Consider the following 20,352-nt stretch of genomic DNA (forward strand, 5'->3'; position numbering starts at 1 on the left):
AACGGTGCGCAAGGACTGCACCGACCCCGTATTGAGAGGCGTCTGTGGCAAGAACAAGATGTTGGCCAGGTCGATAAGTAGCCAGGCACGGGGTCTGTGTCAGCATAGTCATTAATTTCCGGAAAGCCGTGTCACATGACGCGGACCAGTGAAAAGGCATGTTTGTATGCAACAGGCGATGCAACGGCTGAGCCACCGATGCCGCAGATGGTAAAAACTTGTGATAGTATGCTATTTTCCCCAAGAAGGCCTGCAGTTCCTTAACAGATGTAGGGCGAGGAAGGGCATCGATCGCAGCAACAGTGTGTTGAAGCAAACGAATACCATCCCGAGAGAGTTGAAACCCCAAGTACGTGATAGATGCCTGAAAAAATTGTGATTTCTGAAGATTACACTTAAGACCGGCAGTCTGTAAGACATTAAAAAGTGTGCGGAGATTTTGAAGATGTTCTTCAGTGGTGGAGCCAGTGACAACTATGTCGTCCACATAATTGATACACCCCGGGACAGGGAGCAATAATTGTTCCAAGAATCGCTGAAAAAGAGCAGGGGCGCTAGCAACCCCGAATGGCAAGCGTTGGTATTGATGGAGGCCGAAAGGCGTGTTAAGGACCAGAAACTGCTGGGAAGCAGCGTCGAGAGGAAGTTGATGATAAGCTTCCGACAGGTCAATTTTCCTCCAGCGAGTTTAGTGAACAGTTCTTCAGGACGGGGCATAGGGTAAGTGGCGATGAGGCATTGAGCATTTACAGTGGCTTTGAAATCGCCACAGAGACGAATATCACCATTGGGCTTAGCAACTACAACGACAGGAGAGGACCACTCACTGGAAGTGACAGGAAGCGAGACCCCTGAAGCAGTGAGACGATCCAACTCCCGTTTTACCCGATCATGAAGGGCCACAGGAATGGGCCGAGCCCGAAAAAACTTAGGCCGAGCAGTAGGTTTGAGCATGATATGAGCTTCAAAGTCGTTTTACACGGCCTAACCCAGGAGAAAAAAGGGACGAAAATGTCGTCGACAAGGAATCCAGTTGAGCATAAGGAATAGCATCAGAGACAATATTGAGAGAGTCATCTTTGGAGAACCCAAAAACGCGAAAGGCATCGAAACCAAAAAGATTTTCTGCGTTGCTCTGGTCGACCACAAATATGGGAACAGTGCGAACGACGGATTTGTAAGATACCGCAGCATTAAACTGTCCCAAGAGAGAAATCTTCTGTTTATTGTACGTCCGTAATTGCCGAGTGACAGGGGACAGGAGTAGAGAACCCAGCTGAAGATACGTCTGAGAATTAATTATAGTGGCAGCAGAACCGATATTCACTTGCATGCGAGCATCTCGACCAAGGATTTGGACAGTGAGGAATAACTTCCCTGAAAGGGAAGAAGTGCAATTGACAGACAACACAGAATCAGAATCAGCGTCACGTTCATGAACATCGTGTATGCGGTCGAATTTACAAACGGAAGACACATGACCTTTCTTTTTGCAATTGTGACACACAGCCCAATGTTGGGGACAATCCTCGCGTGAATGTTTCGTAAAACACCGCGGACGTGAAGGAAGTTGCCGGGGATTTTGCTGCAGTTTCTTAGTGGGTTGTTTACGGCTAGGCCGAGGCTGCGCGTGGGAGCGTACTGCGGCCACGTCGGCCGGCGGGGACGCGCCACACGCGTCGTCAACAGCGCACAGAGGTTGTATTTCCCTGACGTCACCCCACGCTTCTATTTGCGCCTCAGCGGCGCGAGAAATTTCAAAAGACTGCGCAATGGAGAGAACTTCATCTAGAGTCGGATTTGCCAACTGAAGGGCACGTTGCCGAACTTCTTTGTCGGGTGCCGACCGGATAATCGCATCCCGTACCACGGAATCGGCGTAGGATTCTTTGTGAACGTCAGTAACAAATTGACACTTTCGACTGAGGCCGTGAAGTTCAGCAGCCCAAGCGTGATAGGACTGATTTGGTTGTTTTTGACAATGATAAAAGGCAATACGAGAGGCTACCACATGCGTTTGCTTTTGAAAATAGGCAGACAGAAGGGAGCACATTTCAGCAAAGGACAAAGACGTAGGATCCTTCAAAGGAGCCAATTGCGACAACAACCGATACATTTGAGGTGAAATCCAGGAAAGGAACAGAGACTTACATGGTTGTTCGTCCGTGACATGAAATGCCAAGAAGTGCTGTCGAAGATGTTTTTCATAATCAGACCAGTCTTCCGCCGTCTCGTCGTAAGGTGGAAAAGGAGGTACAGCCAATGACGAGAAACGGCCCGCATTTGACGCCGCAACGAAATCGCGAATCGCCGCTGTTAGAAGCGTTTGCTGTTCAAGGAGATTTTGCAAGAGCTGCTCGACAGTAGCCATGGAACCCTGTGAGTCAACGGTGAAAAGGAAAAATGCCATCCTCGTCGCCAATTGTTAAATCTTCAAATTTAACACACATATTTCGGACAACACAACAACACATATAAGTCACTGAGTAAGTGGACCTGTGAACAAGTCGGCATTCGATTAAACACTGAGTCTCAGTCTAGCGGCCGCTGCTCGGCTGGCCGCTTAGGTGGCGCAGCTGCTGCACGGCTGGCAGACAGCGCCGCACGTAGAGGACGTGCGTAATTGCGCGGCGGCACTTTGAGTAATCGGCGAGTCACAACAATAGTGTCTTGAAAGGAGGATATAAGATGAACATCAACAAAAGCAAAACGAGGATAATGGAATGTAGTTGAGTTAACTCAGGTGATGCTGAGGTAATTAGATTAGGAAATGAGACACTTAAAGTAGTAAAGGAGTTTTGCTATTTGGGGAGCAAAATAACTGATGATGGTCGAAGTAGAGAGGATATAAAATGTAGACTGGCAATGTCAAAGAAAGCCTTTCTGAAGAAGAAAAATTTGTTAACATCGAGTATGGATTTAAATGTCAGGAAGTCGTTTCTGAAAATATTTTTATGGAGTGTAGCCATGTATGGAAGTGAAATGTGGACGATAAAGAGCTTAGACAAGAAGAGAATAGAAGCTTTCAAAATTTGGTGCTACAGAAGAATGCTGAAGATTAGATGGTTAGATCACATAACTAATGAGGAGGTATTGAATAGGATTGGGAAGAAGAGAAGTTTGTGGCACAACTTGACTAGAAGAAGGGATCGGTTGGTAGGACATGCTCTGAAGCATCGAGGGATCACCAATTTAGTATTGGAGGGCAGCATGGAGGGTAAAAATCGTAGAGGGAGACCTAGAGATGAATGCACTAAACAGATTCAGAAGGATGTAGGTTGCAGTAGGTACTGGGAGATGAAGAAGCTTGCACAGGATACAGTAGCCTGGAGAGCTGCATCAAACCAGTCTCAGGACTGAAAACCACCACCATAACAACAACATTAATATTATACATTCTTCAATGTTTTTTTGGTTATGTCCCTACATGTGTTCTTTCCATCAGGGCATAGATCTCCTGACTGCCCTTTTCATTTAGCTCCAGCAGCTTTTAAGGCTCTGTATAAACTTAAATTCCTCTGATTCAATACTCTTAAGAATTATGTGGATGTATGTGGGGGGAAAGTAACATCTGACTTTCTTGATTGAATGTGAACTCTTGTAATTTTTAATGGCAAGCTTCACCATGATGTAAATCACTATCCCATTGTAAGCCACTGCAGTATTATAATCATCTCAGTGCATTCCAGGATGTGGCCAGACAGTTGTATACATAATGTTTGTCCCCTGTGTCATGCTTGCAGGGTTAGGGCTCCTCTGCCTCATGACATCTGCCCTATAGTATCGACATTACTTCTTTGCTAACTAATTACAGTGATAATGGAAAGTCCAGGATAGAATAACAACAATACGAGAAAACAGATTGCTACTTAGCGAAGAATGGGGGCTTGAGTTGCAGTCAGGCACAATGCTAAACTTTTAAGCTTTCGGACAAAAAAAGACCTAAAATAGAAAACGCATTCATTCACACAAGAATAAGACACTCGCACACATGGCCACTGTCTCGGGGTGTTGGGCCCAGCTGTGTACTGTAACTACGTCTGATGTGAGCTACAATTTGCTGGGGTCGGCAGTAAGTGTGAGGAGGAGCCATGGGGCGAGAAAGCAGAGGGATAGCAGATTAGGAGTGAGGAAAGGTGTGCTGCCTGTGGGTGTGCACAGGGACGTAGTTGGAACAAGATGGGCTGCTAGATGATGTTGGGAGGTTGTGTTTAGGGAAAAAGGAGGGAGGGAGGGGGGGGGGGGGAGACTTGTAGTAGTTGCTTTGAGAGAATAGAAGGCACGTGTAGTGATGGAATTGGGAGTAAGGACTGTGGTAGATAGGTGGAGGACTGGGACCAGCAAAGGTGAGAACAGGGTGGGTACAAGAACAAAGGGGAAGTTTGTACTGGTGCGTGACTGGCAGTACCCAAGATCGATTGACGACGACAAGGGATCCTATTGTACTAACGTCTCTGTGCCGTTACTGCAGAGTATCCTGTTGCGCAATGTACTTAGGCCACCAGTCGACCACCACACCTTTAATTAGGTACAGTGTCTTATTTTTAACTAGATGTTAAGACTGCAGAACGCTATCTAATTGCAGAAGATTCCAGTCGGAGAGGAGCCTCTGATATCGACAAGAATCTAGCCCGCGCCGCAATCACACTGGCAATGAACCAATCGGACACGAAATCAGCCTTAGTACAATTAATATTGCAGCCACCTCAACCGCTGACCATGCAAACAGCCTGTCTGCCAAATAATGGGAACAACACCCTGCCTAGACATGACGCCGGAATCGTACCAAGCCACGACAGAACTGCGAATAATCACTTAACAATATTCACAAGCCAATGATTACTGAAGTTAAGCAGTAGTGAATAAATGGCCCTATTTAATGAACCACTCTCGTTGTCTATGATGCTAATCTTGTCAGAGCAACAAATTACTTTAATTTCAGTACCTGATTATCTTGCTTGATGATAAATGCGACATCCAACTAGCAATTGTTATCTTTCGCAACGAGCTTTTCACAATGCAGTACGTACTCTCTGACATAAACTCGGAACTATTTTATTACTTGTACTAAAATACCAATCTGTCTACTGTCTTGAAATGATTATTCTGTTTATGGACACTTCCATCACTACTGTTAGGAATTAAAACAGTTTTAATTTTCCCTTAAATATTTTTCCAACTCGACGCAGCGATAATATGTAAGTGATGAGACTTCGCATGCGTCACAGAATAACGAATCTTTGTTAGTAGCAAAATCTTTGGTCTTTCCGTAAATAATTCAATTACTTCAATTAAACTTATTCATCATGTAAAAAACTTTTTCCCTTAATTGAAATCTTTTATTTAATATTGAGACGATCTACTTTCAGTAGCCTATTTATAATTTCATTCGTTCAAGGCCCTTTTACCAAACACATTTAAAACACCACATTATACGTGATATCGACTCCACTGTATCAATATCTCTAAATTACACTCTTTTAGACTTCCCGAAAATGATATAGATATATTCACACTAGATACCAATTGAATAGACTGGGAAGTTTCCTTTAACCCCAATAAAATTGGATTTATTTTCCTTCTAGGTATCTCAATACCTGTTGGTTATCACCAGTGAACGAGTGCCAGCAAATATATTATCAGTCCCCACAATACGGAAACAGGTAATAAAAAAAATCAAACAAATATCCTAATGTCACCACCACTTTTCAGCTAACCTTAAGTTACAACTTAAAAGCAAATCTTGACCTCTTCAGGCGTTGACCACACGCGACCCACTAAGTTCCCTAACATTTTAATCGGCCACTCATCACCTTGATTAATCAAGTTTTGGTTTAGCTATGTGTAGCTCGTTAAATGGTTCCTTCAATTTACTATCGCTTGTCTACTCAGTGATACGCGCACACCATCACCGCATAGTGAAACAGTTCGTCGTTCTATGAGCCAATTCGCTGTCTGCTGCAAGCTAGTGGTCTTGAAAATAAAACTACCAACACGTGTTCGAGGCTTTCCCTTCTCGATACATACATGCACAATAGCCAAACCACATCAATAAAAACGACAAGCAGCCCAATTACCTCTGGGCGTGTCGCGACCGCTCAACATACAATGCAGACGGGATATCAGTCACACCGATTCCACAAAATTCAGCACTTAACAAATCAATCTCTCAATTAAATCAGGCTCACGCGGGACTCACCCCAGCAAATGTTACGAACGAAACTGTTCCCACAACTATAATCAACAAAATTCCGTGCACCCTCCCAAGACTTAGGTGTCAACTGAGTAGCCTCACTACACCACGCAGTGAAACGCTATAAGATCAGACCTGATATACACCACTACCACCACTTGGTCGGTGAGAGGTCTATCCGGGAACTAACTAACCCTTTTTGTTGTACAATAGGAACCATTTAAAACAAACAAACACGCAACGCCACGCCAACTTTTAACAATTAATGTAATAATCATCGATGCTGTCGATTCTTCGCAATAGCGGCCGGCTGCTGCCTGTCGCTGAGGCAGCATCTCTGGACGCAGCGAGGGCGATATGGTAGATTGCTGCAGTCGCGCATGCTTGCATGTGATAGACGCTCTCATATCATCTAGGACACAATTTGATTTTGGTTTTACCACATCATACACATATATTATCGTGACCACCAGGTGTTATCACTGATTTATCATGCAGGACGCTCAGCACCAGTAAGGGCGAACGTACCCCGTGCGTTTTGACACAGCACATGTTGCAGAGAGAATGCCCACCTGCACGTTTCAGAAAAGAAGGCACTTGTAGGAAGAATAGAGATGGTGCAAGCTGTGAAACAGTCCCTGAAGTGAAGCACATCATGTTGGGTAACATATTCAGCTCTGATGAGGGGTAGTATACTGCCACCCACCGAATTACACAATATTCTTGTCCATCCCTATTCCAACTCTGCTCCTAACCCCTTGTGTCATGCTGCCGCCAAACAGTGGCCAAGAGACATCTGGGTCACACAGTCACTGATCGTGCTGCCCAACATGGCATGCTTCACTTCGGTGACTGCTTCACAGCGCATGAAATCTGGATTCTTCCTACCAACACCGGCTTTTCTCAGTTGTGCATGTGGGAACCTTCTCTGCAATATATCATTTGTTCCCATAACACCCTTGGCCTCAACCAGCACTAGTCCCTGTTCTCCAAGTTCCCACCCCCTCCTTCCATCCCACCAGTGTGCCTACTAGTCTTTTCCCCATCCCTCCTCCCCCCCCCCCCCCCCCCCCTCTCCCCAACCTCACACACTCAACACAGTGTCCCAACTATGCACTTAGCAGCCCATCCTTACACACCTCATTCCTGCACACTCCTGCAGGCAACACAGCACTTCCCCCATCCATACCCTGCTACACCTCCCTCTTGTCCCCCATGCATTCTCCTTCTTACCCTCACCACCCAACCCAGCAGATTGCTGCTTGCATTAGACACAGTCACAGTCTACAGTTGGGCCCCAGTATCTGGAGACAGTGGCCATGTGTGTGTATGAGTTGTGCTTTTGCAAGTATGTGTGTTTTCTATTTCAGAAGAAGGACTTTCTTGTTCAACCACTGAAATGTTTAGCAGTCTTTTTTGTTGTGACTGAACACCTCCTCTATACTACTGTAATACAGTGACATAATTGTTGTATATTGTATGTTACCTTGGAGTTAACTGCTGACTTTAGTAAAGGTTCATTATAATATATTGTAAAACCATTTGTCATGTAACAACATCCATACCATCCATAACAAAATATAATGAATGTTAACTCTGCCCACAGGTTGTACAACATCAACCAGTCAAGTATGAAATTTTCCCGCTATCACCTTTATCCAGGCACAGGCTCAGTAAGTTCAGATCAATATTATGTGTTTCTAAATAGAATTATTTAATATTAATAGTAGTTGTGAAGTCCTAATCCATGGTACCTATCTCCAAACTGCTAGAAACAGATTAATGCTTGTATGTTCTGATTCATCAATAATTGTTTGCAAATGTGTTAAGGAATAAAATTGTAAAAGTTTAGATGAGTAAGACTGTTCATAATTACCATTGTTCAGAAAAAATCTTGGTTTTATTTGATAATTAATGCTGATGATAACAGAAAGGAAGATAGTTAAAAAGGTTTGTGTAGGTTGTTGAGTGAAGCTCATACTCTGTGATGCACCTTTTGTCAAAGGTTTTTCTCTGTTCGTGACGTACTGAACATTATTTGATACTGCTCCTTATTTTTCCCTTTGAGTTTGGTAAACTTTGTCCTCGTTAGTGGATATTGTAAACAGTAATTGCTTATCTATATCTTACAAAACTAAAAACAGTAGAGACATCGTGTGCTGTTATAAGCAGTCACATTATGAATAGGGGCAGTTGTCAAAGTTATACTTTTTATTAAGGTCTGCAAGTGTTTGTGTGATGTCAAATAAAGTTTAGAAAACCAATATATGGATGTAACCTCCTCCATGGGGGTTTAAGTTTTCCCTGCATTCATTTTTTCTTGTATACCTATGAGAAATCAAGAACTAAAACCTAAAATCTCTCTGTGTTTAGGAAAATCTACATACAGGAAAAAACTTAATATTCTGTCCTGTATCTTGGAATTTTAAACTTACTCTATTTTCTGTTCTGTAGTAATCTGTAAAATGTTGTTATTCTCCTCATAACCATCCAAATTATTTGATAGGTGAAAAGAAAGAGAGAGGCAATTTGCTGTCAGTGTCATGGTAAGAAAGGTAGCACAGTGGGAATCAAATTGGTCTTCATGGTAAAGGCTGCTTGTCAGAACAAAAACGTACAACTCACATTGAATCTTTATTAAAATCATTAGTAAGTGTGTAAAATCCAACTTTATGGATTCTAGAAAGGCATTCTCTGTTTAGTGCTGTTGCGATTTCCTGTTTTGTGCCGGGCAACAGACAGTTTCGTGTAGCACTGAGAGCGGTCACTATTCTCCATTCTTCCCAATCACAGACCAGAGGTTGGACACGATTGTTCTCTGTATGCTACCTACAAAGAAAAAGAAATGAGGCAGTGGGCAGTACTAAGGAACTGTTTGTTGTGGTGCAAGGGTTCTGCTGTCTTGATGCACACTTATAATTCCCCCCAGGGGGCTCACCACTCTTTGGTGAGTTCATACTTGGCTGCCTTGGGGCCCCGGCCTTTGCAGCATTTTCTCCTGTCTGTGCTGCATGTCTATCCTCTTGCTATTCTTTTTCCTCTCACTTGGGGAACGTGTCTGGGATGTTACTGGGAATGTTCTGCATTGTCTGTCGCGTACGTAAGAACTGTCTCACCTTTGTATTTCGTTCCCTTTTCCATTCTTTGTTTCCCTTCTCATCTCGTTCCTCCACTTTGGCATTTGAGGTTCCTCTTTTCTTTCTTCCTCCTTGTGCACTCCTTAAGGCCAACCCATGCGTCTGACGTGTGACGGGTGACTGGGTGATGTGTAATTCCCAGCCCTGGGTCAACAGGTAGGGTTCGAACATACCCCTGGTGAAAGCCAGGCCCAGGGAGGGGTGATTGCCTTAGCTGCAACCTTCCCAAATTGCCGATTGGTCCCTCTGTCAGATGTTCGGGAGGTTTGACCTGAGATGTGAACAATCACCTAAGGCGGGTGCGCCCCTTGTGAAGAGGTCCCCCTGATGGAAGAGCATGCCATCAGAGACATTGGCAATCATGGAGAATTTCCTCACGATGAGTCAGTCGTCTTCCCAATCAGCATCTACGAAACGTAAACATAATGAGACTAATGATTCAAAGACCCCTCCCCCTGCACCATGATTCCTTGTGGTCTCATGTACTGAAGACGGTCAGTCCTTCACCTCGGTAAATCCATTTATTATTCAGAAAGGTGTTGATGCAGTTGCCAGCCCTGTGAAATCCTGCTCTCGTTTAAGAAATGGTACTTTGCTTTTGGAGAGCACGTCTGATTCTCAAGCGCAACAACTGCTTGCTGCCTCACTTCTCCACGGCTACCCTGTTCGTGTTGAGGCCCATAGAACTTTGATTCTTCCCGTAGTGTAATTTACACTAGGCTGTTCGACAGTCTAACCGAGGCCGAAATCCAATCTTACCTCTCTGATCAGGGCTTCATTGCCATCCATCATGTGATGAAAAAGGTGGATTCCTCCTTAGTGCCCACCTGCACTCTTTTTCTCACCTTTGATAGAGTGGTGCTTCCGTTCAAGATCAAAGCAGGCTATGAAATTATCATAGTCCGGCCGTACACTCCGAACTCGATGCGCTGCTACCAGTGTCATCGTTTCAGATCACATTAGAATGCCACCTCCTCTCGGGACTGTTCCATGTATCTTGGTGAGCGGGCTGTCCAAGAGATCCGGATAAAGGAAAAAGTGCCTTACCCAGTCACTCGCAAGTTACTGGCTATTCGCAAACCCTGCGGTGTCCCATCTGGCACCTGTAGTTCTGTTCTTGTTACCCCTCGCTCTACAAAGGATGTGGCCACGCAGACATGTGACCTCCAGTTCAGCTCTGAGGTTGTGAAATCGCTCATTGCCAAGGTAGCACAGCCATCCCCCCATCCAGCAGTGCATCAGGCCGTCAAACTCTCTCCTCAAGTGGTGAAGCCACCAGCTACACAACCAGTAGACCAGAAAGGACAGAATGAGTACTCCTGTGAAGACTTCCTCCGTCCCTCCAGCCAAACACCCAAGTCTTCCTCTAACCAGAAAGGCTTGAAGAAGTCCACCAAGGCAAATAGTCTTCTCCTTCACCAACTTGAAGATCCTCTTCAATGGTGTCGCCATGTGATACCTTAGCCCAGCCAGCCTCCGTGTTGCCGGTGCACACCACCAACCGTTTTTCAGCGTTGGACTCCACAGACTGACCGCACAAGCAAGCCAATGCTTCTGTGGACCCCATGGAGCAGGATCCTCCTGCCTCTGTGCCCTGAGGTAGCGACTCTTCACATGCTGTCACTTAGCAGCTGCCGATGTGACACCCCTGCGTCTCTTCCTCATCATGATCTTCTGCCAGTGAAACATTTGCAGCCTTTGGTCCCACAAAGAGGATTTACGGCTGCTTTTAACATTGCAGCGTCCCCTTGTACTCTGCTTCCAGGAAACAAAATTGCGCCCTCACAACCACTTTGAGCTTTCACATTTCTTACCGATTCGTTTTGACCTTCCCCATGAGGTCAGCATTCCATCTCATGGGGGCGGGCGTCATGCTGCTCATATAAGATGACATTCATAGTCACCCAATCTCCCTGACTGCCCATCTTCAAGCTGTTGCAGTTCGCCTTTTATTCCTCACCTCAGTTTTTCCCTCTGTACCATTTATGTACCTCCGCCATTCGATGTCACCAGGGCAGACTTCCTTCAGCTTATTGGGCAGCTACCTCCCCCATTTTTGCTACCCAGTGACTTTAATGTGCATCATATCCTTTGGGGTTCTCTCAGGACCTGTCAGAGAGGTGCCTTTTTGGCTGATCCTCTTAACCAGCTTAACCTATTCTGCCTTAACACTGGAGCACCCACTTTCCTTTCCGACTCCTCGCTCACCTATTCTCATTTGGACCTATCCTTGTGGTCTGCCCAGCCTGCCCATCGTCTTGAGTGGTCCGTTCTTTCTGACACCTACTCAAGCAACCATTTCCCGTGTGCTATCTGCTTGCTGACTCGTACCCCATCCACATGCATGCCCAATTGGCAACTTACTAAGGCTGACTGGCAGCTTTACTCCTCCCTGGCGGCCTTCGAAGAACAAGATTTCCCCAGTTGTGATGACCAGGTGGAATGTGTCTCAGTTGTTATCCTTACTGCTGCATAATGTTCCATTCCTCGCATTTCCTCCTTACCATGCCGTATCCCAGTCCCCTGGCGGACTGAGGCATGCTGCAACACAATTCATGCACAGAGACCTACTCTACACATTTTTGACCATCATCCTATGCTGGCAAACTTCATTCATTATAAACAGATGTGTGCAAAATGTCATCATGTTCTTCGAGATAGCTAACGAGCTAGCTGGATTTCATTCATTAGTTCTTTTAACAGATCCACCCCTTCCTCTGTCGTGTGGGCCAACCTCCGACAGCTCTCTGGGACCAAGAGCCATTCCCCATTTCCTGCCTCGCAGTAGCAAATGATGTTATCTTGGACCCAATTGGCATCCCCAACACCATGGACCACAATTTTGCAGAAGTTTCGAGCTCTTCCCACTATCAGCCTGCCTTCCTCCATCGGAAACTAGCAGAGGAGGCTCGGGCGATACCCTTCTCTTCTTCGAATCGTGAGTGTTACAATGCCGCCTTTACTATGAGGGAGCTAGATCATGCTCTCAGTTCATCCCTATCCTGTGATACAGTGCTAGATGCCATTCACACCCATGTGACATTCACCTCTCTCTTGTGGGCAAGCACTTCCTGCTTGACGCGTGCAACCGCATCTGGGCAGAGGGCACATTTCCCGGACACTGGTATGAAGCCGCTGTCGTACCCATACCTAAGCCCGGTGAGGGCAAAGACCTTCCTTCTAGCTACTGTCCCATCTCTCTTACCAGCTGTGTTTGCAAGGTGATGGAACGTATGATTCATGGACGGCTGGTATGGTGGCTCAATTCTTGCAATTTACTGCCAAATGTACAGTGTGGATTTCGAGCACGGCATACTACAGTTGACCCTCTTGTTACTTTGTTGACCCAAGTCATGAATGTTTTTCTGTGTAAATACCAGACTGTGGCCGTATTTTTTGGTTTGGAGAAGGCCTACACCACTTGCTGGAGAACTGGTATCCTCTGTAATCTTTACACATGGGGTTTCCATGGTCGCCTACCCTGTTTCCTTCAGGCATTTTTAAAAGACCGAGTTTTCAAGGTGCATGTGGATTCTGCTTTGTCGGACACCTTTATCCATGAAAATGGTATTCCTCAGGGGCCTGTCTCCCGCTGGGCATCTCTGGCTCCCTTTTTGTTGGCAATTTTGCCATCTGTTGCAGTTCTCCAGGACCTGTCTCACTGAACGGCGTATTCGGCGATGTCTTGATCATCTTTACTCCTGGAGCATCAACAATGGCTTTCATTTTTCCACTGACGAAACCGTCTGTATGAATTTCTGATGGCGCAATTGGTTTCTCCCACCATCTTTACATCTTGGGCCTATTACCCTTCCGTTCATTGAAACTACGAAGTTCCTGGGGCTCATGCTCGATGGAAAACTCTCTTGGTCCTCCCATTTGTACTACCTGGCAGCCCACTATACACGGTTGCTCAATGTCCTACGTGTCATCGATACTTCCTGGGGTGCCGATCGAACCACCCTCCTACGTTTGTACTGGTACCTTTTCCATTTGGAACTCAACTATGGGTGCTTTGTTTATGCGTCTGCAAGTCCATCCCTCCTATATCATTCAACACTATCCACCATCGTCATATCCGTTTGGCCACTGGTGCTTTCTGCACTAGCCCGGTTGAGAGTCTGTATGCTGAAGCTGCTGAACTATCACTGTCCTACCACCGCGACTTTCTCCTCAGCAGGTATGCATGCCGTTTGTCTGCCAGGTGTGGCCACCCATCCAATGCCTCTTTCTTTGATGATTCCTTTGATCGCCCGTATGGAGTGCGTCCCCCTTCTCTGTTACCTCCTGGAGTCTGCTTTCGGTACTTGCTACGGTGGCTTAACTTCACACTACCTGCACCTTTCCCAGTGGGTGTGAACGCTTCACCACCTTGGCTTTGTGAAGCAGCCCTTGTTAACCTTGGCCTTCATTTGGTTCCTAAGGGCACTACTCCAGCCTCCCTCTATTGCCTTCAGTTTCACGACCTACACATGGAACTTCGCGATAGTACCTTTTTACTAATGGCTCGCGGACTGACAGTGGGGTCGGGTGTGCCTTCATCATTTGCACCCGTGTCTTTCGATATCGGTATCGTCTGCTCTGATTCACTCAGTGCCTTTCAAGGAGTATGTGTGCTGTACGCTGCCCATCCCTTAATGCAGTGGGTCCAGGAAAACTGTCACTGCTCACTCTTGATGGAGCCAGTGTGATGTTTCTGTGGGTTCCGGGTCACATCGGTCTGCCAGGAAACGAGGCTGGTGCCAAGGCTGCAGTCCTCGTACCTCAGCCCACTAGTTCATATAATCCCTCTGATAATCTCTGTGTTGCCGTCTGTCAGGATGTGGTGTCCCTTTGGCATCACCAATGGTTCTCGCTTCACAGGAATAAGCTGCGGCTTATTAAGCCCCTCCCCTCAGCTGCATATTGGGCACTGCCTTTTTAGCCATCATAATTTGATAAGTGGCGCTACCCCACCACTTTGTGCACGTTGCACCCAAGTTTTAACTGTCTACCACTTTCTGACCTTCCCACTTGGTTTTGCCGTCTGAGTTATTGTCTGTTTAGCAAATGACATGCCGGCTGTTGACCGCATTTTACTTTTTATCCGCTAAAGCAATATGGCAAAGGCCATTTAATTTTTAGTTTTGGACCTCTATTTCTGTACAGTGTTTTTTTAGCCCTTTTTCCACGTGCCTGTTTGTAGCTGCCTTCTGTTATGTCAATTGGGACTGACGTATAGTCGTTTTTTAACTCCCCTCTCTTCATGTTCTATAGTTTTGACTTGGGCGTGTATGACCCCAGTTGTGTTTTGCCCCCTAAAGCAAAACAAAACCAAACCAAACCAACACTTTTAATTTCAGTTGGCAGAACTCCCTACTTCAACCAGACGTCCTTCCTGAAAATTCCTTTTTACTAAGGTGAACTATTCAACTATTCTGGAAGATTATCTGGTTTTACTTGCCAGATTACAAGTATTACTGAACTGTTCCAATGCTATTGGCAGAATCCTCATCCGCTTCATTCGACACTCTTAGGTCAGCATTAACCATTGTCACAGAACTTCATTATAAAGGGAGTCGTGGTTTGGCGCATGACACTGTTTACGCTGTGGCTACCTGTAATGATTCAGATTCATCATAAGATGGTCTTTTTCTGCTGCGTGACGCCCAAGGGGAACCTCTAACAAAAAATCCAAATGCAACGAATCCAAAATCGGTACAATACTCTAACACTAATAACTTAACTTAAACTTAATTGCCTACCAAGTGAACATGATTTCTCAGTTACATCAGCTATTATGAGGTAAGTGTTTTATGACCTCCTGAAATATTAAATCGCGTCTCTGTGCCCTCACAACTGTCACCTCTACTATTGAGTAACCCAAGTAATTTGTGACTGACTTATTATAACCACTATAGTATAATTATATTGTGGACCATACAGTCTCAAAAAATTTATACATTGTCAAATCAATCTTGTAAGCTTCTGACATTAATGAGATGTAAAAAAAAAAAAAAAAAAAAAAAAAAAAAAAAAACCAGTTACTCATCACAAGGTTGTGTGCCCTTGCTCATTAAAAAAAAAACAGTTACTCATCACAAGGTTGTGTGCCCTTGCTCATTTACATTTTCCCAGGCTAAGAACTGCCTAAACTTATAGTTGGTTAACTGTGTGCCATTATCTGAAAGTGAATCTTTTGTTCTTCCCTATAGCCCTAAAATAGTGGTCCATGAGTGTAGTTGTTACTACACAGCTTGGAGCTGTCTTCATCAGAGATAATGTTACTAACTTTGACCAGTATTCAGTCACAACAAGAATAAATGACATTCCTCCCTGCCCTCTAGGTGTTGTAGATGTGTGTTTCAGAGCCACAAAAAGGTAACTCGATCATGAATGAGGTATTTACTGAACCAGTAAGTGTTGTGTACCAAATGTGACACAAAAGAAACAAGACTGGTATTGCTAGTTAATGTTGTAACACAAATAGATTTTATTAGTGATAGTCATCTTCAGAGTAGGACACATTTAAACCCACACACTTTGTAACAAAAAATCTCTGTAACCAAAGTACAATGCAACTCTGCTGTAAAGATATAGCCAGAAATGGCCTTTTTTATTCTCTTAACAAAGAGTGTTCGTGTTAATGTCATGCAACTGCTATAAACTGAAATTTCACTAGGCATTGCCGTTACTTGTGTGTTGAAAACTTAATATACTGCAGTGCAGCGACACACTTTCGATTCTGTTCCCACTGATACAGTAACTGTTGTTCACAATTAAGTATTACTATGACTGGTTATGGACTACCCTACCATTGGTGAGGCATTAAACAGCATGACACAGAATTTATGTTAAATTATCCGCTCCCAAATTTGCACACAAAAATATATAAACAAAAAAATAAGAAGGGTAAATTTACTGAAGCACATTTTCATAAACAATATTTCATTGAGCACATGTATTTGCAGTGCTGGTTGAAAACACTGATATGCATACAACACAGTAATATCTCACTGGAAGTTTTAAGAATGGATCCGCTACTGCTTACTGGTTTGCCTGGCAGGTACATGGAGGGTGGAGAATGAGTCATTGCCTTACCCTTGAACGCCCTCTGACACGAAAATGCATTTCCTTTATTCAGTTTGTTGGGGCTGCTGGTTGAGTGCGGGTCTGTTAGAGCTTGTTGCTGGATTCTGCCTACATAAAAATGGGCATAAAAATGGAGCAACGAGTTTGTGTGAAATTTTGTTTTAAAACCAGGAAATCACCTTCTGAGACTTATGAACTATTAAAAACAGCTTTTGGAGATAATTTTATGAGCCAGTCAAATGTTTTTGTCTGGTTCAACAGATTTAAAAATGCCCACGAATCATTTGAAGATGAACCACGGTCCAGTCGTCCTTTCACCTCAAAAATGAACGAAAATGTGAAAGTTCACGACTTAGTGCACTCTGATCATAGACTTACAATTAGGGTGATGGCTGATGAGCTTCATTTAAGTTGAGTCAATTTTAACTGAGGATCTGAACGTGCGCCAAGTGTCTGCAAAGTTCATTGGAAAAGTGTTGTCAAGTGACCAGAGACAATACCGACTTGAAGTGTGCCAAGTACTGATTAATTGGACTAAAAATGACCCAGATTTGTTAAATAGGGTAATTACAGGTGGCAAATCTTGGGTGTATGGATATGATCCTGATACCAAATTGCAGTCTTCGCAGTGGAAGACTCCGGGTTCACCACGACCCAAGGAAAGAAAAAAGTGGGGGGGGGGGATTGAGGCACAGTCGGTCAGAGGTGAAGACAATGTTGGCGATTCCCCCCCCCCCCCCCTCCCCCTACCGGTATTGTGCATCATGAATTTGCACCTGGAGGACAGGAATACTACAAATGTGTCCTTGAGCTCGAAATGGTGCGGAATAAAAGGCTTGCATTGTGGAAAGACAGGAGTTGGGTGCTACACCATGACAATGCTCTGGCTCATCGTGCCTTCTCCATAGTTGAATTTTTGACCAAATTCAACATTCCTGTGCTTCCACAACCATCATATTCCCCTAATTTGGCCCCTGCAGGCGTCTACCTGTTTCCTAAACTGAAATTGTCACTGAAAGGGAAGCAGTTTGACTCAATTGAAGATATACAGGCAAATACAGAGAGCGTCCTTAACACACTTCAAGAAAAATATTTCCAGGAATGTTTCCAAAAGTGGAAACACCACTGGAGTCGGTGTATTCAGTCAGAAGGGAACTATTTTGAAGGAGATGCATCACAGTAGCATCACCATTGTACAATTACAAGCCCACTCTTAAATCTTTCCAATCACACCTCGTAAAAATTTGCTGAATAACACCAGTAGCCCTAATGCAATAAACACGTTGCTTGACTAACCATTGAAATGAATGGCTTTATTTTATTTCAGTTTACTGAAGTGCTTTGGAAATCGGGCTTAGAGTTGATCTGTTACTCATCAAATAACTGAAAGTTTATTTAATTAATCACTTGAAGTAAAGGCCCCTGTGAATAAAAATGAATAGGAACAATATTCATTAAATAGTAATAATAAAATAGTTTAATAGTTACAAGTTGTATACACATTTGCTTGTGTGAAATTGACACTGCCTCAGAGTTGTTACTATGCTAGGAGTTAGAGGAAATGCAATTCTGTTGCAGACCTGTAAACATAATTCATTTCACTGTGATCTGTCTGATACACCTCCCAGAGTGTGTAGTATAACAACAAGATAGATTGTGGCTTTTTAAATCTGTGGATGCATTGGAGCAGTAATATGCATTAGTAATGGTAATGTGGCCTTCATTGCAGATTCCCCTTCATAACAGATAATTGCGCTTCTGTCTTGCCTCCTCCAGCTGCCTCAGCAGTCTTCAGACTGTTCAGTACATGTCGGGGGGGGGGGGGGGGGGGGGGGTGGTGGTTTCAGTGTTTGTTGTCAGTAACTCACAATAACAATAATACAATTTCTGCAAATGTTTTGTAAATATAATATGTATTTCTGTGTTTACAGGTATTGTAAAACGTAAAGTACTAGTATTAGATCTTGATGAGACATTGATTCATTCACACCATGATGGTGTGGTTAGACAAACAGTGAAACCTGGTACTCCACCAGATTTTGTGCTTAAAGTTACAATAGACAGACATCCAGTGCGATTTTTTGTCCATAAGCGACCACATGTGGACTTCTTTCTGGATATTGTAAGTGCTTCTATGACTTGATAAAATTGTGTACTTAAGTGCTTATGTCATTGTACTGTGTGATGTGTGTCAGTTGAAATGATAACTTAGTTTCAAGGAATGTTGGAAGAGATATAGTGTGGAGTTGTGTAAGCATCTAAAAGAAATTTTAATGTTTTCCTTCATAATAGGTATCACAGTGGTATGAGTTGGTTGTATTCACTGCCAGCATGGAAATATATGGAGCAGCAGTGGCAGATAAATTAGATAATAATCGTGGCATTCTACAGCGACGATTTTACAGGCAGCATTGCACACCTGATTTGGGCAGCTACACAAAGGATCTCTCTGCAATATGTGGTGACCTCTCCAGTGTTTTTATCCTGGACAATTCTCCAGGAGCATACAGGGCATACCCAGGTTAGTTTTCAGAAAGGTGTAAATGATTAGATAACCAGCTGCTGAAAAATTAACGCAGTACCAACATATAATGTGACCGATTAAATGGCAATAAAAGATTATTTTTACTCCTGCATAAGAACTTGTTAATATTACCAACTTTTAATTTTTATGCTAAGGTCATTAGTATTACTAAGCGTGATTATTTATTTCAATATAAATATACAGTATGTTAGTATTCTGAATTCTGCATTAAATTATGCTAAATGGCAGTTTACTATATATTTTTGTTGGACCAAGTGATTTTTGGTGTGAAGATATAAGGGGCAGTCAAATGAAAATGAGACAGACGGAACAAAAAGTAAGTAAACTGTCATTTCAGAAGTAATCACCAAAACTCTTAATCACCCAGTGTGAGACGAGACAGTCAGTGCCTTCATCAAAAAATGTTTGTGGCGGCCTAGGGATCCATGATTGTACCAAGGTATGCTTATTTTCATCCGAATCAAACCAATGGCCTTGAATGTCTTTCATCAGGGCTCTAAAAATATACAAATTGCATGGGGAGAGATCTGGACTGTATTGAGGATGTGTAAGGGTTTCCCACATGTTACCAAGATTGTTTCAGTTATGCTGCAGAAGTTTCAGTTCTTTTCCATTGTAGCCCCCCCCCTCCGCCCTGCTAGGTCACCAGCCCATGTAGACAGTCCGTGTTGTGGGGCTGTTATGTACCCATTTGGCTGAGCCCTCTGACAACACAAGGATCACACTACTGATACCTGAGCTGTTCCCTCCCCATGTATGAGAATGAGTGGTTGCTTCTCTTCCTGGAGCATCAGAACTCCCAGCAACGGAGCTTTGCCAGGTTACCCTTGCTGTTGCTGGGTCACATACATGGGGAGAGCTCCTGATTGTAGTGGGTGATATCAGGGCAGATGCTTAGCACATGAAGCATATCAAACTGAAAAAATCTAGCTGTTCTCAAACAGTCATCTCTTCAAATGGTGAAAGATCATTAATTGCTGCTTTGTATGACACGGCAGCCTTCCCTTCCCTGGCTGCACCATGGGAGGAGGGCCCAACTCTCCGACTTGGGATGAAACACTTTCCCTGCTACATTGTCTGTAATAGCACGGATGGGGACACATTCACCACCACAAAGTCATTGTTTTTTGTGAAGAATATCGAGGACAAGTTTGGTGAAGTGGAGTTTCTCAATAAGATGCAGTCAGGTTCCCTGTTGATCAAAGCTCCCTCTGCCACCCAATCTGCAGCTCTCCATGCTTGTTATCTTCTTGGCAATGTCCCAGTGCCTATTACCTCTCACCAATGTGGTCCAGGGAGTGATTTTACATAGAAACCTCATCCTGCAAATTGATGATGAACTCCAGGCTAAGCTGGAGCGACGTGGCTTCGTTTCGTTTGGCATGTGCAGAGGGCTCGCAGAGACG

General features: G+C 44.1%; 1 protein-coding gene across 4 annotated transcripts in view; it reads left to right on the forward strand.

The window, feature by feature from the left end:
* LOC124605451 (CTD nuclear envelope phosphatase 1 homolog) overlaps window positions 1–20,352 on the forward strand; it is a 115,770-nt gene that overhangs the window by 57,919 nt on the left and 37,499 nt on the right. For 2 of the 4 annotated variants that reach the window (XM_047137132.1, XM_047137133.1), the window contains exons 2-5: window positions 5,586–5,663; window positions 7,800–7,866; window positions 18,333–18,523; window positions 18,694–18,922. In XM_047137132.1, the coding sequence (XP_046993088.1) occupies window positions 5,586–5,663; window positions 7,800–7,866; window positions 18,333–18,523; window positions 18,694–18,922 (565 nt within the window). The remainder of the gene's footprint in view (window positions 1–5,585; window positions 5,664–7,799; window positions 7,867–18,332; window positions 18,524–18,693; window positions 18,923–20,352) is intronic. The other 2 variants (XM_047137134.1, XM_047137135.1) reach the window with 1 other exon arrangement.

This window comes from Schistocerca americana, chromosome 3 (assembly GCF_021461395.2).
Source record: "Schistocerca americana isolate TAMUIC-IGC-003095 chromosome 3, iqSchAmer2.1, whole genome shotgun sequence".
NCBI lineage: Eukaryota > Metazoa > Arthropoda > Insecta > Orthoptera > Acrididae > Schistocerca > Schistocerca americana.